Here is a 27,971-nt window from a genome sequence, read left to right as displayed (position 1 = left end):
AGGCTCAAACTTGGGACAGCACCCAGCCAACTGAGCCCTTCTCAGGTGCCTGCTGGGGTGGACTTCTCCTAGGGAGAGAGGACTCCTCCATCTGCTGTGTGAGCAGAGAGGAGAGGACGGTGGTGAAGGGGATGCAGGGAGAGAAGGAAACGCCAGTTTCCTGGGGACAGGAGCTGGAAGCGAGGACGGCTTCTCTCCCTGTTTGAGACAGAGGGTGGCCCCCCAGGCAGCAGGGTCGGCCGGATTTAAGACCCAGCATTGTCTGTGACCAGCTTTGTGACCTTAACTAAACCTAACAGATTCTCTGTCTCCTCACTTGGGAAAGAGATGATATCGCCTTGAGCGCGCTGTGGGGAGCTCCAGAGTCTGCCTGCGGATCGCTTAGCTCATAGTAGGTCCTCCAAAAACAATCCTGGTCAAAGCAGGTGGCCTTCGCCTAGACTCTGGCCACAGGAGGGGTGGTGGCTGTAGCTGGCATCCCTGGAGTAATCCGCTCCCGGATTCAAAATTCTCGAGGGGGAAAAGGGTAGAAAGAGATTCCTGCCCTCAGTGCCTCAGTGTCTCTGCCCTGGGAGCCAGGGCCCATCGGATGCAAATCTGAATCCGCATTCGCGTTTCACTGAGGAGTCTGTTGGCTGCAGCCAGTGGAAGGACCTGCTCGGCTGGAACTTTTTTTTTTTCCTCCCAGGCGACGTCCGATGGGTGTGTCGGGCAGGAGGTGATATTTGACGGCGGCGCGGGCCACCCGTGCGGAGCCAAGGGCACCAGGCAGCGGGCGAGAGATGGCCTCCCCGGACCTGCCGCCCCCCACCAGCTACGCCCCGCCCCAGGTGCCCCTGGGGGTCCTGCTGTTCTTCACCATCCCCTACGCCTTCTTCTTGCCCGAGCTGGTGAGTGCTGCCGCGTGGGTCATCTGCGGAAGGGGAGGGCCGGGGAGAAGCCAGCACTCCCCAGGAAAGGGGGACGGGGCTCTGGCTGCGGTGGTTTCCGATCTCCCCCACCAGACTCACCCGGGGTGGTCCCTAATCCCTCCAGGTGCTCCTCCCAACTCCTGCAGTATGGGGTGGGTTTCCTGCTTCCAAAACAAACCCACTCACTGTAGGTGACAGGCAGGCCCCTGGTGATCGGAGGGGTCAGTGAGGGGTAAGGGGGATGCTGCTAAAGTGTCCCGGGTCCTCAGAAAGATGCTGGCAATGGACTTTTCTATGATGTCTTCTCTCCAACTACTTGCTTGTTTCTGCTTTTTCTAAAGTTCAAAAACGGTGGTGGGTGGGGGGTGACTCTGTCTTTCCTTCTGAGAGGAGGTCTTACAGTATTAATAGTCATGTGCGCTGACTTTGAACTTTGACTTGTAGACTCTGTGCAAGAGGTAGTTTGTGACAACATCTGCCATAAAACATTTGTGTGAGGCACCCCTGTGGCACACGGGGACCTGTCACTGTGTGACATTCTCTGAGATGCCCTGCAGCTGGGTTGCCACTCGAACCCCTGCCAGGGGCTGGGAGTGGCTCTTGCATGTGGCAGTCTGCCGGGCTCTGTAGACACGGTGTCCATCTGAGCCAGCCACCACCATCCCCTTTCTACTCACAGGGCCACTGAATTCTGGGGAACCATTCAGGGCAAAGGAATCTGTTTGTGTTTTGAACACGTCCTAAAATATCTAGCTTGTGGGTGACACGCTTACTGGCTCTGAATTTGGCAGTGCTGACCCCAGGTCTGGGAGGGGAAGGTGGAAGGTTGTTCCAGCTTTCAATCTGACGTGACCAGCCCCCTCTCGTCATCTGCCTGAAGGCTGGGACCGAGCGAGTGACCCTGTGGCAAACAGGTTAAAGCAAGCCCATGGATGGCACCAAGAAAGGGACACCAGGCAGTGTGCACCCAGCATTTGGGTGGCTCCGGCTAAAACCCCACCCAAAAGGCAGGTTTCTGCCAAGCCTGCCCCCCGAGGGCAGGGAGGAGTGGGGGAGGGCATAAGCACAGGCATCCCGCCAGACTGATGACATCTGAGTGCTCTCACAAGTTCTCTGTGCTCGGACCCAGGCGTGTCCCTCACCTCAGAACAACCACATGAATCTCAAGGATTGCGGTTCACATCACCACTGCATACTGAGCACAGGCTTAATCCCAATCTTGCAAGCCCCTGGTGGAGGGCCCTGCCTTCCCAGGTTCCCTGAATGCCAGAGACAGATTCCTGAGCACTCCTCCACGGTCAGACTGTGTTTGAGACAGTGACTGTCCTGGGCTGTGACATCAGCAAGGAGAGACAATCTGACCTTGTCAAGTCAGGGAGGGGTCCAGACCTACCATGGAGGGGCTGATTTTGGTGCTGGACCTCAAAGGACAGGCTGGATTTCCAGGCTGGGGGCCAAGAACAGGGAAGGCCTGGAGTCCAGGAGAGCCCAGCAGGCAGGAGCCTGGAGGGAAGGGGCTAACAGAACCCGGAAAGACCCGGGATAACCTTGTCATGATGGGCCCATTGCCTGCACCCGGCCCCATGGGGCTGGGCTCTGTATGCATAGGCGGGTGCTCTGGAGCCTTAAGTATCTAGGAGGTGGGACTCCTAGATACTCCTAGATACAACTGTCACTGGCTCAGTTGTACTCATTTATTTTTCTTTGGAAGTAATTTTAGATTTATAGCAAAGCTGTGTGAATAGGACAGAGTGTTCCATACACTCTTTACTCAGCTTTCCTTAAAGGCTACATCTTGGGCAATACAACTATCAAAATCAGGAAATCAGCACGGATACTTTCATTGATCAGCTGCTCTAAAAAACTTCATTCAAATTGTGCTGATTGCCCCCCCCCATGTCATTTTTCTTTTTTTTTTTTTAAGATTTTATTTATCTATCTTCTTGACAGAGAGAGAGATCACAAGTAAGCAGAGAGGCAGGCAGAGAGAGAGGCAGGAACAGGCTCCCTGCTGAGCAGAGAGCCCGATGTGGGGCTTGATCCTAAGACCCTGGAATCATGACCTGAGCCGAAGGCAGAGGCTTTAACCCACTGAGCCACCCAGGTGCCCCTCATGTCATTTTTCTGGTCCAGTTTCCAGTCCAGGATTCAGCATTGCATTTGGGAGTCTTACCTCCTCTGACTCCTTCAGTCTGTATCTTTACACTTTTGAAGAACAGAGATCAGTTATTTTGCAAATGTCCTTTCATTTGGCCTTGTCTGATGTTTCCTTATTTACAATTTTAGGGGTTTTTTTTTAAAGATTTATTTATTTATTTATTTATTTAGAAAGAGAGAGCATGAGTGGGAGGGGCAGAGGGAGAGGGAGAGAAAATCTCAAGTAGACCACACGCTGAGTAGGGAAGCTGACATGGGGCTCGATCGTAGGACCTTGAGATCACGACCTGAGCCGAACTCAAGATTGGGACCCTTAACCGACTGCACCACCCAGGTGCCCCTACGATTTTAGTTTTAATTCACAAGTGATCCTTATTCATTGTGGAATATTCAGAAAATATGTATAGAAGTAAGTATAATTTATACATATGGATAATAATATAATCCATATTCATGTGCATATACGTTTGTATTTAACAGAGTTATTCTGTACATGCTATTTTGCATCATCTTCTTCTTAAGTGAGTGTTCCTAGCACAGACTATAGACTCAAGTATGCCTGCCTCGTATCTGGGGCCAGGGATGAGAGGTAAACGGGAGAGGAGGGAGAATATCAAGTTGGTTGGTTGATTCTGATCCCACTGAGCAGAAGATACGCTGGGCTGGAGAGGAGGGTGAGAATCAGCCTACCAGGAACCTCTCTGTCCCTGGTCACCTGGCCACGCTGCCTGCTGCCACACACTGGGGCTGGCCACGGAGCACTAGGCCTTGGGGTCCCAGCAGATTCTCAGTCCTGGGGCCTGAGGCATCCTAGGCAGCCATATGTTTTTCTAAGGACATGAGTCTAGAGAGTGGATCCTAAAACCAGGAGCTCAGGCCAGGGAAAAAGGGCAATTAGCAAGTGAAATCCATTCCTGGATTCAGATGTAGTCTGTGACAGGGGTGGCCCAGGGTGGACATTGGTGGTGTCTGCAGGCTCACTTCCCTCCAGCCCCTGCTCACCAAGCTCCCACTGTGAGGTCTGGAGAGCAGCAGGGGGCCGGCTCGGGCTCTTTCGCAGTAACGACAGTGACAAACTAGGGTGGCAAGAGGGTCTGCATGTTCCCTACCGGCTCGGCCCCCGGAGTCTGCTCATACAGATCTTTGCCAAAGTTGCTTTATTTTAGACTCTTTAGTGTTAAAATGCACATTTTAAACATTTATTTTGCAGTAATTAGAGATTCATAGGCAGTTGTGAATATAGTTCAGAGAGGTCTCCCATAGACTTCCCCCACCTTCTCCCAATGGTTTTGTAATGCTTGTCCCATCAAAACCAAGTAACCCACGTTGGTCAGGTATGTCCACCTGTCTGTGCCATCTTCTCACACCACCACCACGATCAAGAGAACTATTCCGTCACCACAGAGATCTTCCTCCCGCTTCCTTTTTACAGTCAACCAGTCCCCACCCAGTCTTCCCTTATCCCCTCCAGAACCCCTGGAAGCCACTAATTTCATCTCTATAATTTTGTTATTTCAAGAAAAAGTTATATAAACAGGGGTGCCAGGGGGGCTCAGTCGGTTAAGCGTCCGACTCTTGGTTTCAGTTCAAGTTGTGATCTCAGCGTGCTGAGATCGAGCCCCGTGTTGGGTTCCACCCTCAATTCAAAGTCTGCCTGAGATCCTCTCTCCCTCTGCCCCTCCCCATGCTCATGCTCGCTCTCTTTCTCTCTCTCTAAAATAAATAAATAAATCTTTTTTAAAAAAAGTTATATAAATAAATGGAGTCACAGAGTATGTGGCCTTTTGAGACTGGCCTCTCACACACAGCATAACACCCTTGGACGTCTGCCCAAGTTTTGTGCGTCAGTAGTTCCTTTGATGGCTGCATAGTATTCCATGGCATGGACATACCATTGTTGGTTTCACCATGGACCCGTTGAGACACACCATGGTTGCTTACAGTTTTTAACTCTTCTAAATCTAATCCTAGGAACATTCGCATACATTAGTGTGGGTCTTGCTTTCACCCCTCCAGGAGAGTGCCCGAGTGTGATTGTTGGGTTGCATACAATAAGTGTACGCTCTCGTTTTATTAAGAAACTGACAAACTGTTTTCCAGAATGCCAGCACCATTTTCCTTTCCTACCAGCAGTGAAAGAGATTGAGATTTTTAACACTAAAATTCATATTTTGTTCGGTTTACTGTTGAGTTCAGATTTCTCACTTGAAAATGATACAGATTTCAAAACGTAATCTCCAGGTGTGGAACAGTGCATTTTAAGGTGAGAACGGGCATGGTGTGTTCCGTCTGTCTTTCATTCGGAGAGTGTGAGAGCCTGCTGGTGCTAGTGCTGGGCGGGGCTGGGGACCAGGTGAGTCACAGCACCGCACGCCCCTCCCCCCACCCCCAATGCCCGCTCTTCTGAGCACACAGTGTGCAGGTGGCTAAGGGATGGAGATTGCCTGTGTGCTGTGAGCTAACTCATCAGCTTTTTTATAAGTGGACGGGGAATGCCGAGAGCTGACCCAGGCGACTGTGACCTGGGGAGTGCTATATGAATCAGAATCCAAGATGTTTTTTGACTTTAATCTCTTCATTAGTTAACTTAATTGATTCGATGTTTATTTAAAAAGAAACAGCTAAGATTTCTAGAGTCAGCCAGTAAAAGGTGAAACAATTCAGACACACTGGTGTTTAATGTTCTCAGCTTCTTAACTTGCGTGCTTGGTGGCCAGAGGGAAATACTCTGATTCCCCTAGAAGCTCATTCCAGAATCCTTGAGCTGGGGAAGTTCACCTTTATATTTTACTTAATATAGTAAGTATATATAAGTGTATATATATATATATATATATATAGATAGAGTATATAAGTTTATATATATATAGTATATAGTATATATATGTATATATGTATATGTATAAATATATGTATATATATTTATATACATATATATACATATATATATTTATATACATATATATATACATATATATATACATATATACATATGTATATGTATATGTATAAATATATAAGCTTCACCTTATTTTTACCCTGCTTCTTCTTCTGCTCTGTTTATATGTAAAAGCCTGTCTGAGAGGCATCTGGGGGGGCTCAGTTGGTTAAATAACTGACTCTTGATTTCAGCTCAGGTCATGATCTCAGGATCATGGGATCTAGCCCCTCATGGGGCTCTCGGCTTAGCTTAGCAGAGAGTCTGCTTGGGATTCTTTCTCTTCCTTTCCCTCTGCCCCTCCCCACCCTGTAAAATAAATAAATAAATAAAAGCCTATCTGAAAACTTCCTGACCCCCAGAGCTGTCTCTGGTCACCCGTGCTGACTGAAGTTACCGTGGGGGCTGAGAGTAGACACCCTCCCCTCTCACATCATTCCCGTGCATTGAGTTTCCAAAAGGAGAAATCTTTTCCCCTGTTTTCAGTGCTTCCCATTCAATTCTCCATACTGTGGGGAGTGCTTACCCAAAAGTTTATTCAGTTTACCCGTTTTACTTCATCTTTGTAATCTTTACATCATCTTTGTTGCTTTTGTCCCTCCTTTACACACCCCACCTCACCACCATGCAACTTACCCCCACCCTGCTCCTGTAGGACAAGGGAGCTAGCGATCTCCAGGCCCAGGGTGCCATTGGTTCCCACCACCGTGCTCCCAGGATGCCTCCTGGATGAGAAAACAGGGACAGGGAGGAAAGATTGCAGAGCATTAGAGCGCCTGGGTGGCTTAGTGGGTGAAGCCTCTGCCTTCGGCTCAGGTTATGATCCCAGGGTCCTGGGATCGAGCCCCACCTCGGGCTCTCTGCTCTGCGGGGAACCTGCTTCCCCCTCTCTCTCTGCCTGCCTCTCTGCCTGCTTGTGATCTCTCTCTGTCAAATAAATAATTAAAATCTTTAAAAAAAAAAAAAAGATTGCAGAGTGTGAGGCAGGGGAGGAGCAAGGCCCTGGGAGGGAAGGGCAGGAGGGGCAATGTGAGAAGCAGTCGATGTCAACCTCCCTAGGTTGCCTGGACCCACACTGACTGCCCTTCACCAGCCCCAGCCTTACTCTCAAGGATGCCAGTGTGCTCAAGTTCAGTAACAGAATCAGTCGGTGCTGGGTCAAGAGCCTGGCTGTGCTGCTTCATCACTGTGAGAACCTGGGCAGATTCTTTAACCACTCTGAGCCGCAGTAATGGAAAGAGTAGCAGTAAAGATCTCATTAGACAGCTCTGGGGGTTCAATAAGGACATTTCCAAGACACAATAGCATGTCCAACCACTCTAGAAATGTGAGCCCACGTATTTTATTGTTGTTGGTCGTCTGGACCTTTCCGTAGAAAGTGTGGGTCTCCTGTGAGCAACTTCCAACTGTGAACCAACAGGTGTTCACTGAGATGCGAACCAGCGCTCTGCTCTCAGGGGCCACAGGAGCGTGAAGGTCTTAAGAAGGGGGATGAGGTAAATTAGGACCCCCGTCTTAAGGGAGCGGCGTGTGAACATGTGGCGAACACCCCAAGATAGGAAAGAGTGAAAAGCCAGGGCACACAGCCCCAACTGCTGAAGGCTCTGAGAGCTCGGGAGTTGTCAGGTTAAGCTTGCTCAAGGCGGAGTCTTGGTCTTCTTGAACGGTATGGATTGAGGGATTAGATGTGTGCTGGTTCAGACAAGCACTTCCTCTGACCAGGAGGATCACAGATAGAAGAAATCCGGCTGTGAGGAAAGAGGAGATGGCCATGTTTAATCCTGTGTATTCCCTCAGCAAGTACTTACTGAGCACCTACTTGGGGCCAAGCATGGGGATATAAAGACAAAGGCAGACACCACCCCTACCTTCTGGGGGTGACGACTCATGGGGCGGACGGAGACTAGTCCAGGAGACTCGCGAATGGAGCTGCGCTGTCAGGGTGCTGTCAGGGCACGGGAGGAGACAGAGGTCGCCATGGGTGCTGCCCACAGAGGAGATTCAGTACAGGGAAATGTTTCTGCCACCGTTGAGAAGCCGAACGAGCAGAAAGGAGATGCTAAAGCCAGAGAAGAAGCACATGAAGTGTTTGGAGTCTAGGGAGGGGGACCAGTGCTCGGGCCTCCAGAGTAAGACCCGCCTGCTGCTTCTCTGGCCTCTATGTGGCGGGTGCTGTGAGGGAATGGGCACGACAGAGGAGGGACACAGGGACCTTGGGGTTGGAGCCAAGTGCTACTGCTGCTGCTGGAGTGATAGCAAGACCTGGACCAGGCAACAGGAAGTACCCATCCCTCTCCTCCCATTCCAGGTCCCTTCCAGCCCCGCGCCCCTTTGCCAGATCCTAGCAAAAATCCAACTTCTAAGGGAGCTGAGCATTGTGGCTTACAGAGTTCCTGTCCCTGTCACAGAGCAGACCACAGAAGGGTGGGCTGGAGCCGCGAGACCCTGGGAATGAACTGGCACCATCCCCATCTCCACATTCCCCTCTGCCTGAGTCTGGACTTTTGGTCCTTTCCTTCCCCTGACCATGGCCAAACCATGCACAGCTTTCTCTGAACTAGCGGACTCTCTCAGTTCTGAGAAGGTAGACACCCAGCTACGGCCGGCAGGTCGGCCCACCGGGAGGATTTCACTTAACTAACAGGTGCTCCAAAAGAAATAACCCAGGGCCTCCCTGGGTAGCAGGGAGGGGCCTGGCACATTCTGACCTGCTGGAATGCAGGGAGCCCCAGATAAGCAGTCTCACCAGTAAGAAGTGCCCCGCCTGCTGCCAGTGCCCTTCCAGGAGCTTTTGCCTAGAGGACTTTCCCCTGGGGTAAGGCAGATCTGTGGGAGGCAGGAGAAGTTTCTGGAGTGTTGTCCAGATTGGCAAGTAGCAGGAAGCAGGCCAGAATAGGGCGGGGTGGAGAGGCCACACCCAGGTTCCCTGGCCTTTACCCCTCTCTTCTCTCCTAGTCCCTCCCTTGCATCCTCCTACCCGTGCCAGCCAGCCCTGCCCCTCAGATGTCACCACTAGGTCAGATCTCCCCCGTCTCAGCCAGAATAAAAATGTCTGCTTGGGGCCCACACAGGGCCTGGCCCTATACCGAGGCGGCACAGCTTCTTAAGGCTTCTTGGGCCCACTCTCCTGCCTCAAGCTATACCTAGAAGGTTCCACGTGGGTCAGAGAGTAGGCCCAGATACCCTAGGTTTGGAAATCCAGAGTCTTCTGACCTATATCAAGGAAGCCCACCTCAGCTCCTCTCCCCAAAGGGATTCTCTGAGCTTTGCTTTTCTGCTTCTGTGCTGCTCACAGTACCTGCCCCCACCCACCATGCCCTTCTGTACCCTCTCTTGGCCCAGGGGATGCTGGATGGATGTGGGGGGGTGCAGTGTGCCTAGTGGAACACCACCCTCACTGACAGCACGTGTTTGTCTAGTCCTTCCTACACGCCAGGGGAGAAGGCAAAGGGGTAGGAAACCTCCCAGGGAATCCTCTCCTCTCTCTGAGGAAAGATGCAGCCAATCTGGAGAATTTCTCGAGCCTGTGAGGTAATGGAGCAGGAAAAGGGAGGGGATGAAACAAATGGGTGTTTGTCTCCATTCTGTCCTGGCTCCTGGCAGAAAATGCCAGTCTGTGGTTGAGACACAGTGGCAGGCCCTGAAGTTGTCAGCTGGTGCCACCTGCATAGGAATCAGGCCCAGACAGATGACGAGACTGAGCAGCTAGGGAGTGGAGGGTCCAGCAGCCCACCTCCCGCCGCCTCCTCAAGCCAGCAGCATGTACAGACCACCCACTTTGTGCTAAGCTCTGTGTCCTGCACAGGGGACACAAAAACCACAGGGCAGAGTCCATCCAGGAGCTTGGGGCCTGGGGAGAAGGTAGAGGAGAAAGACAGTAACCATGAGGGAGGTCACCAAGAGGTGCACTGGGGACTTCGCAGTCAAGAATGGCTTCCTGGAGGAGGTGATCCTGGTCTGGGTTCTGCCCTGAAAGGTCTGGTCATAGACAAGTGGGGGAGGAGGAGCTGAGCAGGAGTCAGTGAGGACTAGATGAATGAATGGTCATCTCCTTGGGTCCTCAGCGCCTGACAAAGTTCAGGATCATAGCCATTGGTCGCCAAATGTCTGTGGGTTCCTGAGGGAAGCAGGAGGTGGGGCACCTCCCCTGAGCCCAACTCTTGGGTTCATCTAGCAACCTTCTGGAAACATGTGAAGGAACACGAGATTAATAAATTGTGGAAACCAAGGAGAAAGAGAACATGGTGGGAGGGAGCCTGTCCACCAGGCCACCATGGGGACTGGGGAGTGGGATGCATTTATCTGCTTTTTCATCTTTTATCTCTACTTGCTAACTTGTCTAAGGTACACAAGTTTAAAAAAAAAAAAAAGTAGAAACATTTTTTCCCTAAAGTCTTAGCTTTGTTTTGTTTTGTCTTAAGAGATAAGAAGGAAAAAACTCTTTAGACTTTGGATGGATAAGAATGTTTTTATTATCATACTTTCTGTAAATCTGTACTGCTCAGTCAATAAAAAGCTGGGTCCATGAGGGTACTGAGGTCTAAATGGGTGGGCGCGGTCCTGGGGGAGGAAGCCAGGAGGGAGGAGAGGAAGGCAGAGGAGGCCCCGCTGACTCACCAGCCCCTCCTGGGCCTTGGCATCCTGCCTCTCCCGAGCACAAATCCCAAGGTAGGCACAGCCTTTCCCTGGCCTGCGGCCAGCCCCGTCCTGAGAGCACTTATAGGTACCAAGGGCTCGTTATAGGACTCCTTCTGCCAGGAGCGATGGTGGATGGAGCTCTGGCCAGCACTATTGTTCCTGGAGTGGACCGGATAAGACACGGGCCTTCACTGGAGGCCAGGGGGCCTGGGCCATAATTTCCTGCTAACCTTAAAGCCACAGAGAAAATTCTCACTCTGAATCAGGATGTAGTGACTCAGTGTTTGGAAGTGTCCTAGGTGAAATTAAGGAGCATTGAACTCCCATACAATGCTAGATGTGTCTGGGTACAGGAGTCCAGTCCAGGCCTGGCGTGCTCCCAGGGGTAACTGGGTAGGTCCCTTGGCCTCTCAGGTCTCCTCCCCTGTAAGAAGGAGGGAAGGATTCTTGTCTAGAAGCTTCACAGGCTGCCAGGCCCCAGGTTCAGGCCTGGGAGCCACCTCGTGGGCTGTGGACAGCACCCGCATGGGCGCTAGGGTCTCCAGGCTGCCCGCATAGAGGCCCGCCACCGGTCAAGCGGCCCAGGAGCGCCTGGCTCCCGAGGCGCCCTAGAGGAGAGGAGGCCAGCACCACCCAGCTGTGAGGGCCCCAGCTCCTCCACACTGAGTTTCTGTCACTGCAGATATGGGATACTTCATGTCCTTGTCCTGTCAGCAGCGTTTCTGCTCCCTTCCTGTCCCAGGCTCCCCCTGCCCACTGCCCACTCCCCACACAGGCCCCACTGTGGCCCCAGGTCCCTGGGGGGCTCCTGCTGCAGCAGCCAGGCTGTCTTCAGTCCCAGGGACAGAGCCATGGAGGAAAGAACGGGGACGGGGGTGCACACTAGCACAGGCAGAGGTCCTTGGCTAGAGGAAGGAAGGCGTTCTGGAGCAAAGGTCTCCACACACCGCCTATGGCCCACAGAAGAGAGAGATTTTCATGGCAACCTGGTACACACGTGTGTGTGTGTGTGTGTGTGTGTGTGTGTATGTGTTGAAAGAACAGATTCAGGACACTCTTTCCCTTTCCCATGGGCAATGTACTCCAGTTTGCTAATCTAGTCTACTTAATCTTTTAATGCTGTTGCTAACTAAATGGATTTCACCACCCACGAGTGAATCTCAGCCCACGTTGGGAAGCCCCAGGGCTGGGGATGCTGATTGAGGCTCAGGGAGACCCACCCAGAAGGAGAGGGTGAGGCAGGCTGGGCTTGCTGGGCCGCGGCCTGAGTTTGGTCTGAGGGGCACTGGGAGCCAGCCAGGTGTTCGAAGAGGGGTGAGGTCCTGGGTCCCAGCTGGTCCCTAGCAGTGCTGTGACAAGGGCTGTCGCTGGCCCCAGCTGGCTTGGACAGAAGGGAGGGGGACTATGTCACGTGCTAGGAAGTCAGAGCCCGCCAGCTGTACCTCAGCACTGATTTTTCCGCATCAGAGCTGTGTCCCCAGGACCCAGGCTTTTTCTCGCCGCCTCTCTCCTCTTCCATTTCATAGTTCCAGGCCTACTACCAGGCACAGCAATGGCCAGAGTGAGAACGGGGACTATCTCATCTGGGTCTCCTGAGGCAGAAAGATCCCTTTCCCAGGGGTCCCCCAAAGGCGTCCCCCTGGAAGAGCTGGGCGAAGTCACACTAGTGTCCCAGCCAGGGCAAGTAATGAGCCTAGTGAATGTCAGAAAGTCACCCCCTACACCCTGTTCCTTCCCATATCTCCTACCAGTAAGCCCAGTTGGGGAGTTTGAGGACACAATTTAAATGGAGACAACCATCTCTGCAACATTATTCACTGGGGCATCGTCTATGTTGGGGAAAGCTAGAGACAGGGGCCTAATGGGGTACATGATGTTTACGGACTTGGCGGAATGTAACTGTGGCTTGGAAAGTGCAATCAATCCTTGGGGCACCTGGGTGGCTCAGTCAGTTAAGCGTCCAACTCCTGATTTCAGCTCAGGTGGTGATCTTGGCGTCCTGGCACCGAGCCCTAAGTCAGGGTCTGTGCCCAGTGGGGAGTCTGCTTGAGATTCTCTCTCTCTCTCATTTTGCCCCTCCACCCCGACTCATGCTCTCTCTCTCTCTCTAAAAGAAAAATGTACAGTCGATCCTCGTTACGCACGGATTCTCTATTTGCAAATTTACCTTTTCACTGAAATTTCTTTGCAACCCGCAAATCAGTACTCACTGCACTTTCGTGTGCAGAGCAGCAGGAAGTGTGGGTTGTCTGATGTGTGTGTGTTCCCGCTTGAGGCCAAACCAGTTGACACTCTCCCTGTTTCCGCTCTCACACTGCAAGCAAGTGTCCTTTTCAAAGTTTATCTGGTGCCACGTCTTTCATATTTGGGGGCTTTTTGTTGGTGATTTTGCTGTTTAAAATAGCCCCTGAGTTAGTGCTGAAGTTTGACCTAGTGTTTCAGCTTGGGAAGGCTGTGATTTATTTGCCTTTCAGTGACAACACACGTTCGTTGAGTGTATAGTGCTGTTGGCCAAGAATCCGGGGTTAGTGAACCAACACTATATATTAAATGAGGTGTCTTTAAACAGAAACACACCTAAAGTAAAGGTATGTGTTAATCAGTTGTTGAAAATACTGTGGCCAAAGGTTTGCAGGAAACTTAATTCCTCTTTACCTTGGGAGCAAGGGTCTGGGGTTCATGGATTCTGTGTTCAGGCCAACTCTGTAGAACTATCTTGAGTAACAAGAATCAATTTTATTGAAGCCCTGTAGCAAAATACAAAATATTAAAAGTAGAATACAAAACGTATGTTCATCATGCTTTATACCTTTATAGAAAATATGTATGCCTAAACACAGGGCTTAGGAGGGAAGGTAACATAACAGAAAATTCCTCTACTATTACAATTATTTTTATAACCAATTTAAAATCTTCCCATTGAAAACTAGCAACAGCTCTACCTCCTGCCATATAGTTTTGGTTGGAGTCATTAAAACCGCCGTGGGGTTGAGGCATTTTGAGTTGACAATGTCACGCTCCCAAGGCACACTGTCTCCAGCCACAGTGGCACAAACACGGGGGTGTATCTGTTTGAAGGTGTATTTTGTGGGGTCCAAAGCACAGTCCCAGGATGGGTTTTGTCTTGTGTTTCCCTTTTATTTTTTTCATTACTTATTATCATCATCATTATTATTATGCTGTGTTCATCACCATACCGTACCGTAACCTTCAAGTTCTTAGCAGCACTATTCACAACAGCCAAAAAGTGGAAGCAGCCCATGCATCCGTCAATGGACGAATGGCTAAGAAAAACAGATATGTGGTATATTCACGTAACGGAACATCATTCAGTCTTTAAAAAGGAAGGAAAGTCTGACACAGACCACAACATGAATGAACCTTGAGGACATTCTGTTCAGTGAAATGAGCCAGTCTCAAGAAGACAAATCCTATATGGTTCCACTCACGGGATCTACTTAGAGTGAACAAATTCACAGAGACCAAAAATTGGGACAGGGGAGCACGTGGATGACTCCGTCAGTGAAGCATCTGACTCCTGGTATTAGCTCAGGTGTTGATCTCAGCCCCATCTGGACTCCATGCTTTGAGGAGCCTACTTACAAAAAACTAAATAATAAATACATAAATACAAAAATAAGAAAGACAGGGACTGGGGGGAAGGGGAGACGTGGCGAGTGAATGTGCGACGGGCACAGAGTTTTCAGTTGTGCAAGATGGAAAGCATTCCGGACATGAATGGTGGTGACAGCCGCACAATCCTGGGAATTAATGCCATTGAACTGTACACTTAAAAATGGTTAAGATGACCAAAAAAAAAAAAAAAGGTTAAGATGGTAAATTTCGTTCTGCGTATTTTATACAATTTTCTAAAAGAGAGGTCTGCGATGGCCAAGAGACGCCGCACTTACACCTCATGGGCCAAGGGCTCCTGAGTGTAAGGCACTATGGAGTCCTTCATCCCAAGGGAGTCTTCAGGGAGTCCCGGTTCCCACCGTGGGCAAGGCCAGAACATCGCTTGATACCTGGGACCTCCTAGACCTCACTGTCCCGATTTGGGCCTTTCCCTCCCAGCCTGAAGTTTCTGAGGCTTTGTGGGAGAGCCTGCGTGCGTTCCGACAAGTTCCAGGGAAGGGAAGGAGAGGCAGCACTTCCTGAACGTGAAGACAGGTGGCAAGAAGAGGATGGCAGTGCTGGTGGGGAACTCCGCCATGCTGAGATACTGCCCAGCTATGCAGAAAAACCTGCCACCGGGGTATCGCCCTGGTGCTCCTCCCAGGCTCCCAGCCCCTGACCTGCCCCGCCCGAGCCCACACCGCCCTGCCCCAGCCAGGAGCCCGGGCGGTGCACATCAGAAACCAGGCCTCCTTTTTACCTTGCTTGGCCTTTCACATGGGGTCATATCGAGGGCAGCGTCTTTCTCTAGAACCTCTCAGGGCATGACATTCCTCTGCCCTGCACATCGGAGGCCTCAGCTCCCAGATGCTCCATCCGGGTGGACAGAGTCATCCTCCCCAAAGAACCGGTGGTTCTCCTGACTTTCCCATTAAAAAGTCCTGACCTTTGAAGCAAGCCTCCAACATCCAGCACAGCATCTTCTATCTTCGTAAATGTAAACATTGGGGGGTTCTTTTTGATTCATTTAAACACTCAAAACCCTGTCGAGCAGTTCTCCCGGGAGCCTGGGACATGATTGGTTTATTGGGTCTCAATCTGGAAATTGTCTGTGTGTCTATAAACAAAAGCAGATACACACACACACACACACACACACACACACATTTTCTCCTTTATCTACATAAATCGTAGCACATTGGACACACTGGTCTGAGCCTTATACCGTTCTTGAGTTTGTTCCATTTGGTATACAAGGATTTTTTTTTTTTTCATTCTTTTTGAAGGCTGCCGAGTGTTCCACTGGGCAGACATAATTGCTTTGACTGGTCCTCTCTGGTTGAATATTTAGGATGTATCTTATCTTTTCTGTAACCAGAAAGGCTCCAATAAACAATGTTGTACATTTATCATTTTGTTCCTGTGTGTTATTTATAGGACAGATTCCAAAAAGTGAAATTATTGGATCACACAATATGTGTGTTTCATGTTTTGATTGATACTGTCAAAATAATACAGCAGTTGATGGCACTCTTACTTAACCTGGAGATGGCAATGGATTTCAACCTGGGAGCTATACAGGGGCTTTGAGGGTCTGTGAGTCCCCAGATCTGTAGATAAAAATCGTGCATGTACATAGGTACATCTTTCTAGGTGATGAAAACTTTCATCAACCCCTCAGAAGGATTTGAGCCCCTGAATGTTCTCTCACTCACCCAGCTGATTGGTCTCCCAGCTCTCCCAGAAGCGAACTTCCCTTACCTCAGGAAGACTGGCCTTGGACACTCCCTCCTCTGGGTCTTTGTTGGGGAACGTTCTCTCCTGTCTTCTGTACCATTCCATATGGTTATGGCTAGCATGGTCAACAGTGGTTACCCCAGACTCTCTGTGTGCCAGGAGGACTTAGCTAGTTCTCATAAGAATCAGATGAAAGCGGTGATCCCCACCTCGTCTGTTTGGTGGACTGCGACATGGAGGTACTGATGAGTCAAGTAATCCGCCCAGCAGGCAGAGCTGGAATCAGAACCCAGAGGGAGGAACGGTACTGTGTGCCCAGCCACATCAACCAGTGGGTAGGATGGGAAACAAAGAGACAAGCTCCAGGGGTTCTCAGACCAAACTGCACCCTCTGGGGAACTTTTAAAAAGAAAATCTCTCTCACTGGCTCAGGCAGAATCTCTGGGGCAGGATCCAGACCCCAGTGATTTCTCAAAGAGTCTGGGAGTGACAGGACTCAAAGCACAGCTCTAAGGGGAAGCCCCAGGTACACATGTCTTTCAGAATCTCCTTACCCCTACCCCATATTTTTTGTTGATTCTTTTCCTTGTGAAGCAGTTTGCATAGTAATAAACACTGGTGGTATAATGATGAGCATAGCTGCCTTCCAAAATAATAAGCATCCCCCCACCCCAAAAGTGACCCAAACTGCGCTTTTCTCGAAGTATCGTTTTCAGCCCGTGGATTTCAAGTTCGTTGCTACATTTCGATCCATGACTGTCCTCCTTATTTGAGGTTCTATTATCCCATCTTTGGTCATCAAGAGCCTTCTGAATCCTCCTGACCTAACCCTGGGTACCTTTAAAAGTTCTCTCACTGTCTGGTGTGGTAAGATGCTTGGGCCGAACTTCTCTGCCCTGGCCCTGGAATCAGCATTTCTCCCAGAGAACTGTCTCGACAATGCGGCTCTGCTCTTGTATCCTAGTGCTTTAACCAGCTCTCCACACCCAAGGAGCTGTTCGCCATTGCTCCAGGGAAGAATCAGTGGCCAAACCAAATGTTAAGCTCCATCCCACCTGAACAGATCTCTTCAAATTTCGAGTCAGCCTTTGGACAATGGATAGACGACTGATCTGTGTTTGTTCATAAGAAATAGGTTCTGAGGGGCACCTGGGTGGCTCAGTCGTTAAGGGTCTGCCTTCGGCTCAGGTCATGATCCCAGGGTCCTGGGATCTAGCCCCACATTGTGCTCCCTGCTCCGAGGGAAGCCTGCTTCCCCCTCTCCCACTTCCCCTGCTTGTGTTCCCTCTCTCACTGTGTGTCTCTGTCAAATAAATAAATAAAATATTTAAGAAAGAAAGAAAGAAAGAAAGAGAAAGAAAGAAAGAAAGAAAGAAAGAAAGAAAGAAAGGAAGGAAGGAAGGAAGAAAGAGGTTCTGAACAAAGCTGCTCTTGGAATCCGCTCGATCCCGATATCTTACTACAATCAACCATTCTTCCAGTTTGAGGGCCAGCCCCAAACATCTCAAAATATCTCCTGCTCTTGGGAAATACAAACTGAAGGTTAAAATAAAAGAGCAGTTTAGCCTGCCAAGAAAATTTGGAAAGCTAAATAAGAGTTAAAAAAATAAATAAATAAAGACAACAACTTGAAACTGCCTTACCTTTAAAAGAATCCAACCTAGACTGCTCGGGGCAGAAATGAGATAACAAATACTGGGTTTAAATTTACCTGGAGTTTGCCCTTGGCCCTGGTTCCTCCTTCTGTCCAGAAGGTAGAGGGTGTGGAAATAAAAAAATAACATTCCTCTGTGTCACGTGGATTATGCAACACTAAAGCCATTTCAGAAAATTCTCATGCAATTTGAGTAGATACCTAAATGCTCACAGGCCACCGCCCTCAAGGGTGAGCTCGGTTGTGAGAAGAGGTCCAGAGCTGTCTTACCCCACGTCCTGTGTGACCTTAGCCTCGGGCCCCTCCAGGACCGCATCACCTCACACCCTGTGGTGAGAATTTAGCACCGACGTGTAAATAGTGTACATTTGGCAATGTCTGCCCAGAGCAGCCTCTGATGGTAGGAGGGGGGGCCGGGGCGGACCCCTCTGCAGGCACTGACAAGCACAGTGGCCCTGAGGCCCCTGGCCCACCCCCCCAGGTCTAGCAGAGGTGAACTGGCAGTGATCAGGGGCAGGAATCAAGTGGTCGCTCTCTGGTCTCAGAAAACCCGAGCGAGTTAAAATTGCGTGGAGACTAAATGAGGCCATTTGAGCCTGAAAGATACGCAGCTGTAAAGCACCTGGTGAGGCGGTGGTGATGTCACCACAGATTCGTTCTAAAGAATGTTCTTTGACTCCATCCCCACCCACTTTGGTTCAGGCCCCATGCTAGGCACCCGGCGTGTAGTGGAGAACGGCCCAGAGCATTCTCTGCCCTCAGAGGTCTGGTGTGAGCCCCAAATTTTACAAGTTCTGGTGCAGTCACTAAATCCCAAATACCATTCGCACGAAAAGCCAGCACTGTTTGGGTGTTGACAGTGCGCCGGCAATTTTATGCAAGTCCCAAGTGTGGGTAGGGAGGATGCTTGGCAGGTGCAGCCCCTGTCACTGAGATCAATACAAAAGAGCCCAGTTCTGGGGTGGGGGCAGTGGCTTCTGTCCTTTAACAACCGTTCTTTAGAGCAAGCTGCCAACTCACTCACAGTCAGGCCCAGGCCCAACCTAAGATTTCCGAAATTCTGGATTATTAAGATCTGGGAGAATGTGTGGGCACCTGGGTGGTTAAGCATCCACTCTTGATTTTGGCTCAAGTCATAATCTCAGGGTCATGAGATCAAGCCCCATATTGATGCTTACGATTCTCTCTCTCTCTCCCTCTGTCTCTGCCCCCTGAACCCAGCTCATGCTCGCGCTCTCTCTCTCTCTCTCTCTCACTCTCTCTAAAATAGGGCACCTAGGCGGCTCAGTTGGTTCAGCAGCTGCCTTTGGCTCAGGTCATAATCCTGGAGTCCTGGAATCAAGTCCCACATCAGGCTCCCTCCTCAGTGGGGAGTCTGCTGACCTCTCATGTGCTCTCTCTCTCTCATTCTCTCTCTCTCAAATAAATAAACAACAACAACAATAAATCTTTTAAAAATAAATGAAATAAAATAAATCTGGGGAAATGTGCTCCCGGAGCTGGTGTTTTAATTGGAGTCCAAGCTTCCAGTGGTGTCCAGCCCATAAGAACTTTGTTGTCTCCCTCTTAGTCGATTTTGGCTTCTCATCTCCTGTTCCTTTTCTCTTCTTAAGAACCTACGAAATCTCTATAAATTCAAAAGTGCTTTTCATCTCCAGGGCAACAGCAGTAGAAGCCTCGCAGGGGACGTTTGTCATATCTCTGTCTATGTATTGTTTATTTGTAAGATGAGAACTGCTAGTCCCATAAAGCCAGGGATATGTTATGAAAATCAGAGCCGAACATTGCATATCTTTCAGCTGAGCTAGACAGAAGTTGTGTGGACTTGTTTCATCTGGCATCATTCAGAAATAAGCTGCCTCCACAGTCATTCAAAACTGCAGAAACAATACCAAGACTGAGGAAATGGAATTATCAGCTATTGAATATGAAATTGATACCAAGAAAAATTAATATAAAGACACCCACACTTCAATACATGGTATAACTACTGCATAAACTGCAGAAGGCCAAAGACAGAAGACTCCCAAAGCAACCAGACACCGAAGGTAGATTCCTCCAGAAGAGCAGCAGGAACAATGGCAGCTGGAACAATGGAATAATATAGAAGGTTGTAGAACACAGTGGGAAAATATCTTAAAAGTGCTGAAAGAAAACAATGATCAGGGCAAAAATAACATTTTTATGACAAACTGAATACTACCAACTGACCTTTCCTAAAGAAACTACTAATGATTGTACTGCAGGAAGAAAGAAAGTGATCCTAGGAGGAATATCTGAGATACAAGAATATCTTCATGATTCAAGGCAGGGAAAGATTTCTTAAATTCCATCTGTATGGAATCCGTCTATAAAGGAACAGATGAACATATTCAATTACGTTAAAATTAAGAACTCATTTCATCAAAATGTGTGAGACACATCCTGAAGGAACATATTTGCAATAATTGTAACAGTCAATGAGATCCACACTATGAGAAAGAATCACTCTGAATCAGTAAGAAAGAGGCAAACCCACAAGAAATTTGTAACCAATAAAAAACAGCTTACAATGTTACAGAAGATAAAAAACATGAAAGTAAATTCAATCTTTTTTTTTTTTTAAGATTTTATTTGTTTGACAGACCGAGATCACAAGCAGGCAGAGAAACAGGCAGAAAGAGGGAGAAGCAGGCTCCCCACTGAACAGAGAGCCCGATGCGGGGCTCGATCCTAGGACCCTGGGATCATGACCTGAGCTGAAGGCAGAGGCTTTAACCCACTGAGCCACCCAGGAGCCCCAGTAAACTCAATCCTATCTGTAATCATAAAAAATTAAAACCTAATGAGATACATAAAAAATCCCAAGGAATATGCCAAATGACAACAACAACAACTGCAACAACAAAAAACCCTTCTTGAGCTGATAAGTGAGTTTAGCAAGTTGTAAGATACAATATTAATACACAAAAAATTGATCATGTTTCTATCTACTGGTATTGAACACTTAGGAAATGAAATTTGTAAAAAATGATACTATTGACAATAGCTTCCCAAAACGAAATGTTTAGGCATACATATAGGAAGTGTGTATAGTATCAGTATGCTAAAAAGAACAAAATATTGATAAAAGAAGTCAAAGAACATCTCAATTATTGGAGAAGTATACCATGTTCATGGATTGGAAAACTCATCATAGTAAAGATGTCAATTCTCCCCCAAACTGATCTATAGATTTAACCCAAAATCCCAACAGATAGATATTGTAGATACAAAAAATCTGCTTCTAAAATTTGTGTGGAATCAACAGAACTGGGGAAGGGGATGAGCTATCTCCTGAGATGGGCAGAAATGTGAGCCACCTGCACAGACAACTCTTTTGATTACTGTAACTTTACAGAAAGTTTTAAAATCTGGCAGTGTGATTCCTCCACACCAAGGATGGCTCCCTCTCCCCATTATTCCAAATCTCCAGTGGTCTCATTGTCCAAACCATTCTCTCTCTCTCTTTTTTTTTTTCAAAATTATTTTGTTGCTTTATAAAAGAAAAAATTACCCACTGTGCCATCTAAGAAATAGAACTTTACCACTGTCTTTGGAGGTCTCAGTACATTCATTCTCAATCCCATCTCTCTCTCCCTCAGAAGGGTCATTTTCAGAAGGTGCTGAGGAGAATAGGTTCTGAGGGATTTGAGGAATGGCAATGAGTTCAGATTTTGTAATTTGTTGCTTTTGAGGAGCTTGAGGGGTGAATGAGGTGCTCAGGGTACAAAATTTAATAAGGCATTCATCCTCAGGGTCCTGCCAGAGCATGGTTGGCCCCTGCAGTGGAATATCTGAATGGAGACTTCCAAGTGGGCCAGTGAATGTGTGGGACTGAAGGCCTGAGATTGCCGGCCTATATGGTGCTTAGATTGAACAGGAGCACAGATTTAATAGGGTCCATAGATTTAACAGGAGTGAGAAGAGGGAGGACCGAGGAGGCTCACAGGGACATCCTAAGGAGAACCCAGGAAGGAGAGGAGCCTAGAAAGTCTGAAACAGGGGTGCCTGGGTGGCTCAGAGTGTTAGGCCTCTGCCTTTGGCTCAGGCCAAGGTCTCAGGGTCCTGGGATCGAGCCCTGCATGGGGAATCTCTGCTCAGCAGGGAGCCTGCTTCCCCCTCTCTCTCTGCCTGCCTCTCTACCTACTTGTTATCTCTCTCTCTCTCTCTCTCTCTGTCAAATAAATAAATAAATAATCTTTTAAAAAAAGAAAGAAACTCTGAGACAAACTAATAACAACAAAACCACTTGGTGCTCCCTCAGGCCTCTAACTGGACATGCTACCATGTGGACATTTACTTAATTCTTTCCCTGGCCTGACCCATATGGGTATAAACCCAGCACAAGAGCAAACAAATGCAGAGCCCAGAGAGAACAGGGAGAAGGGTTGGTTTCTCCACCAAGGGGATAGTAACAGCCTGGACAGGGCTGAGAGGTGATCAAACTGGAATGGTATTGCCCAGGGTGTCAGATACTATAACCCAGGGGCCCAAACCAAATGCCCACAGGGCCAGGCTGGCACTGTGAGTAGGTAAAGGGAGCCAGGAAAAGGAAATAGTATTCCATAGTGAAAAGGAGCAACAGAAAACATGCCACACAATGGCGTGGGGTTGGGGGTAAAAGGGAGGTGGTCCACTGAGGATGTCAAGTCTTCTTTTATTTTTTAATACCTCTATGTTAACCACTTGACTTTTCAAAAAAAGAAAAAAATCTACTCTTCTCCCGGGGCCAGGCTTCCTTCCCCATTTCCCTCTTGTTCCACCTAACTTCACCTGAAGAGCTTTTAACCAGATGGAAGAGAAGAGAGATGCTGTGCAAAGGGAAGTACGCCCTACATGAGCAACTTAAAGTTCTTTTATGGTTTCTTCTTGCAGATATTTGGCTGCTGGGTCTGGATCCTGGTAGCTGTCACCCACGTAGCAAATCCGTTGCTGCAAGGATGGGTGATGTATGTCTCGATCACCTCCTTTCTCATCTCCCTGATGTTCCTGTTGTCTTACCTGTTTGGATTTTACAAAAGATATGAGTCCTGGCAAGTCCTGGTAAGAACCGGAGGGAGTGATCCAGACCCTGGGGCTTCTCCAGATGTCCGTTCTGGGCATTGTGAGGACAAAGGTCCTTCTGGGCTGGGACGGGAGTTGGGCACGGGGGGTGGGGGGGCAGGCTGGGACCAGAGACCAGACACCAGGGACCAGAGGCCTTGTCATGGCTGGGCCACTATGGAACCAAGGCTTTTTTATCTTAATGCGTTTACTAGTAAGGCAGAATGAAAGCACTCCTTTGTCACAGTAAATGTTTCGTCGTATTCCCCTCCATTGTCTTCCTTCCTACATATTCTCTATCAAGCACATCTTGACTCATTTCCCCTTAAGCTTTATTTATGGTTAAATCATTGGAGTTGGATTGAAGGACATGATAGTGGGGGGGGGGAATCACCCCAGTCCTATAGCGATTCCCCTATTCCTTGTGCATTTTATGTAAAAGTGTATATATAATCATGCTGAACCAACAATTTTGGTGTCAATTCTTTCATTAACATTATGTCATTAAATTGCTTTCATTTCCCGTATCTTGAAAACCATTTAAAAAGTTTCGTATGGAACATTTTAAAACATACACAAAAGTAGTAAACATCACATCATAGACCCTCCAGAAACCACAACCCAGATTCCTGCACTATTAACATTTTCCCACACTTGCTGCACCTAGACTTTTTTTCCTAAAGAATTTTAAAGCAAACCCAAAACATCATGTTGTTCCATTCTACACACTTCAGTATGACTCCAAAAAAATATGCACAGATTCTTAGGTCATCATGCTTATATAAAGTTACTAACAATCATTCCTCCGTATCACCTAAGACCCAGGCATGATCAGATTTACTCGGTTACACCTGAAAAGTCTCTTTACCATTGACCTGTTTGATCGGGACCCTCCCAGGGGCCATGCGTTGCCCTTGGCAGTCATGGTTCTTGGGTACCTATAACCCAGAATGGCTCTCCCTGCCAGTGACTGGTTGAAGAAGGCGGGTCAGCTGTCCTATAGAAGGTCTGATGTTTTTGGGTTTTGTTTGCTTCTTCCCAGTGTGATGTGACTTGCTCCTCCAAGTCCCTGAATGACAGATGGGTGAACTTTTCTGGCATTAACATCTCCAGTGTGACAGGCTTACACCCCATCAACTATTTCCCTCATGCTTTTTTTCACCTCTTCATGAGCTTCCCCCAAACTGAGTATCTCATTAGAGATTGTAAAACGCCAGTGATGACATTCCTTCCGGAATTGATAGCCCTTTTAAATGACTGCCTGACATTCTCGGGTTGAAGAAAGCACGCGGCTGAGCGTTCAGCGCAGAGACTCAGCCGCTGGAATCTGGAGTCGGATAAGCCTGACTCTACCCACTCCGCCACGTGTTAGCTCAGCCCCAGTCTCATCACCTGCACATCGGGGTACCCAGAGCTGCAGCCTTTTGGCGTTAGCTGTGGGAATGAATGAGGTGGCATGACATACTGTTAGGACATAGCAGGTCTTCGTAACGCTAATGGTTAAGAGCACAAGCTTGGAGTTCATCTGGCCTAGGTTCAAATCCTGACTTGGCTCTTTATTCCTAGACCTTGACCTTGAGCTCCTACTTCTTCAAAATGGCACTAATGTTAAGTGGTGCCGACCCCATAGCTGGCAAGCTTACATGAGGTACAGGAGGAAAGGCTTAGCACGAATAAGCACTCAGCCAAATGCTGGCTCGGATGGCTGTCACTATTGGCATTTTGTTAATCCGCCATGGTTCACTGCATCTTGAGTTTATCAGAAACACTGCAGAAGGAAAGAGCAGGAGTCTGGGGTACAGGCCGGGCTCTTTGGCCTGCTCCTCCCTGCTGTATGGTGCGAGGGGCAAGTGTCCACCTGCTTCCGTGCCCCCGCGACGCCGGCCATGGCCCCCTCTGCCTTTCCAGGACAGCCTGTACCACGGCACCACCGGCATCCTGTACATGAGTGCCGCGGTCCTGCAGGCACACGCCACCATCATGTCTGAGATGCACGACCTGAAGAACTACTTCATCAACACCGCAGCCTCGGTAAGCGTGGGACAGAACTCAGAGCCGCTGGGTTGGGGGGACACCTTGCCAGAGATTCCATTCTGCCCCTGCGGACAGATGACACCAAGCCTCAGGCTGACGGGGCCTTGGAGGACAGGAGAAGCTGTGTGTATATGTTTGTGTGTGTGTGTGTGTGTGTGTGTGTGTATGTGTGTGTGTGTGTCTATCTGTATCTCTGTGTGTGTACTGTAGACGTGTGTGTCTGTGTTTGTGTCTGCGTCTGTCTATGTGTCTGTGTATCTGTGTCTGGGTGTGTCTCTGTCTGTCTATGTGTGTCTGTGTGTATCTATGCCTATCTATGTGTGTCTGTCTGTGTCTGTATGTGTCTGTCTGTCTGTATCTATATGTGTCTGTGCCTGTTTATGTGTGTCTGTGTCTGTGTGTGTGTTTGTGTGTGCACACACGCACATGTCAACAGCCATGTGCTGTTCAGGTTCAGGGGTCATCTCTCACTTTCTGCTTTTCCCGCCTCAGGCTTACTCACCCATACACCCGCTATACCACCCTCAGAACCTTTTTTCTAAAACACAAATTGGAACGCTTCTCTCTCTCCTATTGAAAGCTCTTCCATGGCCCCTCTGCTTGCGGAATGGAGCCGGAATTCCTCAGCGTGGCCGAACGGAGTCAGTGTCCTTTTATTTCAGTGATGGAAGTGCACAGGGATAACTGTTGGCTGATGGAATCCAGGGGCCAGGTGGTCCAGCCAGCCGTAGGGAGAGCAGGACCCTCAAGGCCTTAGGTCCACTAGGACCAGAGACCCCGCCGGTTCACCTGCCTTCCTAGCCAGCGGCGACCTCTCTTCTCCTGTGGGGGAATGGCGCCCTCACGTGGCAGCTCGCTCACAGCCAGCAGCTTCCTCCTCTAGTAGCCTGTGACCTTCCTTATTCCCCCCTTGAAAACTTCTCAGAAAGGATCTAACACCCACACTGTGGTAAGCCCCACAGCAACCAGTCACTGGCACCAGAAAGGTCATGGCCTGTGTCAGTGTCGGGGCTCCTGCAAGGATCAGGTGGCAGGAGGAAGGGGTGGGGCGTGGGGGGCCATTCTCCACAGTAAGAATGGGGTGCCCGGCAGGCACAAAGGACGGCTACACGTATTCAGCTGCCTTTGCGGCCCGTCTGCCTCCTTTCCCTCCTCGTCAAACTATTCTAACTCCCCTGAACTCCTGGCTCCAGCAGGATCCACACGCCGCCCTTCCACAGTCTGGCCCGGTGCCCTCTGAGCTCTGTCCTGCTGCTCACTGTCGGTCTGCTCCAGCCGCCGGCCGCCTCCAGCCACGCCTGAACACACGACACCTGCTCTCGCCTCTCCCTCGCAGGGACACCCCTGCTCCAGGAGCCAAACCCCTTGCCACCTTCTGTTCCCTTCTCACCAGCAGACCACCTTCTCGGGGACGCCTCGTCCTTCCCCCTCCCTGTTTGTCTCTGGCTTATTTTCTCCCGGGCACTTATCCCCATCGAACCTGCTACTCTCCCGGTTTATCTTGCTTGCTTTCTGCTCCTGCCGCTGGAATGTGAGCACCGTGAGGGTAGATATTTTTGAACGTTTTGTTCGCTGTTAGGGCAACTGTCATTTTTGAAGTACAGCAGGTGCTTGAAAGATGTTTGTTGAACGAGTGAGTGGATGAATGAGGACAGGGTGTGAGCGGACAGTGGGGCGATTCGAGGCTGGAATGGTCATCCAGCCCTGGAAGGCCTGTTAAGGGCAGTGGCCTCTATCCTGAGAAGCAGGGACTCCTCACACAGTTTCAAACATATGACAGGAGCGGCTCCATCACATCTTCCTCTTGGGACAGATTAGACGGGATGAGGGAGCAGAAGTGGGCGAGCTGAGGCCCGGAGAAATCTTGGGGAGGGATGACGGCAGCCGAGACAAGGGAGAAGTGAGCGTACAAGAGGTGGTCAGGCAGTACATGCAGATGAGTTTGGGGATGGCTTTGGACGTGGCCGTGGGGGAAGGGAGGCGTCAGGCTGGTTTCTGTCAGGCAGCGGGATGAGATGGGGTTCCTGAAGACCCCCTGAGCGAGTGAGGCTGGAGAGGAAAGCTCAGCAGTCCGTTCTGGACCACTGAGAGCTGGAGGGGCCTCCAGAGCCCTCACGGGGTGCTGGCAAGCAGGGCGCTCAGAGCAGGGTGCTGGGCTACTGGGTGGACACGTAGGGGAAGTCATTGGAGTCCAGCCAGGCTGGGACAAGGGGACAGTGAGGGAGACAGGACCCAGGGCAGGGATGGAGCTAGCCTGCTCTCTGCCCAGGATCAGGAGGACACGTGTGCCCAGGAGAGTCGGAGCCAGAACCCAGGAGGGTGCCCGGGGACGGCGAATATCAAGGAGAGGAGTGGGGCAGGGCAGGGTGTGGGGCAGGCAGGGGGAGCAGGGTCAGGACACTCGACCTCCCGACCTGCAGGGAAGGGGTGGGGACGGCCGTTGGCCCTGGCCATCGCTGACACAGGAGCCTCCCGTCTCCTTCCAGTTCTTCGCCTTCATCACTGCCCTGCTCTACATCCTCCACGCCTTCAGCATCTACTACCACTGAAGCGGCAGGAGCCGGGCGCGGGGTGGGGAACCCCAGCAGCACCTAATATGGGCTCCTGAAGCTCGCACTCAACGTCGGCCGCGTGGGTGACAAACAGAACATCAGCAAGACCCTCAGGGGGCTGAGGACAGACCAGCTTCTCACACTGAGGGACGAAGTCGCACTCTGGCGTCTCCGTTTGGACATTTTAATTCATTATGGAGAATATGAAAAAGATTGGGGGGCGGGGGTGTTGTTTGCTTGTTTGGTTGGTTTGGGTTTTGCCTGGGCAAGTAACTGTCCCTTCTCCCAAGGAACCTCACTCTCCTGGAAAACTGGTATCCAACATCCTCACTGGGGAGAATCCCATGTCTGCCATTTGTCACACCTGTTTGGGGATTCTACCTCAGCAGTGAGGTTCCCCCAGAGCAGGTTTAAGGGAACACTTAGTCTTGTTTTGTTAAAATCAAAATGGTGCTGCCGATGCCTTCAGAAGAAGACCCACAGACCTTGTTCCTGACGCATGGTTCTGACCTTGTTTTGGAGCGGTGGTCCAAATCCGCTCTCCCATGCCCCCCAGGGAGCTGATGGGGGACGAGCCACACAGCCCACTCCCCCCCATTCCACTCCTCCTTCCCTTTTCTCCCCAGTTTTGGGATCCAAGGAAAATCTTCATAAAAGCAACTTTGAGGATA

General features: G+C 49.7%; 1 protein-coding gene across 2 annotated transcripts; it reads left to right on the top strand.

The window, feature by feature from the left end:
• Position 1: 1 nt before the first annotated feature.
• MALL (mal, T cell differentiation protein like) lies at positions 2 to 27,971 on the top strand. Of its 2 annotated transcripts, none has more exons than XM_032843905.1 (5): positions 2 to 45; positions 689 to 890; positions 22,547 to 22,714; positions 24,623 to 24,745; positions 27,235 to 27,971. In XM_032843905.1, exons 2-5 carry the CDS (start codon positions 783 to 785, stop codon positions 27,295 to 27,297), a joined length of 462 nt encoding a protein of 153 aa, XP_032699796.1. In that variant the 5' UTR covers positions 2 to 45; positions 689 to 782; the 3' UTR covers positions 27,298 to 27,971. The 2 variants fall into 2 exon arrangements, with proteins under 2 accessions (XP_032699796.1, XP_032699797.1); XM_032843906.1 differs by lacking the exon at positions 2 to 45 and adding an exon at positions 319 to 391.

Source organism: Lontra canadensis, unplaced genomic scaffold (genome assembly GCF_010015895.1).
Source record: "Lontra canadensis isolate GAN:19392208 unplaced genomic scaffold, GSC_riverotter_1.0 scaffold144, whole genome shotgun sequence".
NCBI lineage: Eukaryota > Metazoa > Chordata > Mammalia > Carnivora > Mustelidae > Lontra > Lontra canadensis.
This window is presented reverse-complemented; position numbering and strand designations above follow the sequence as displayed.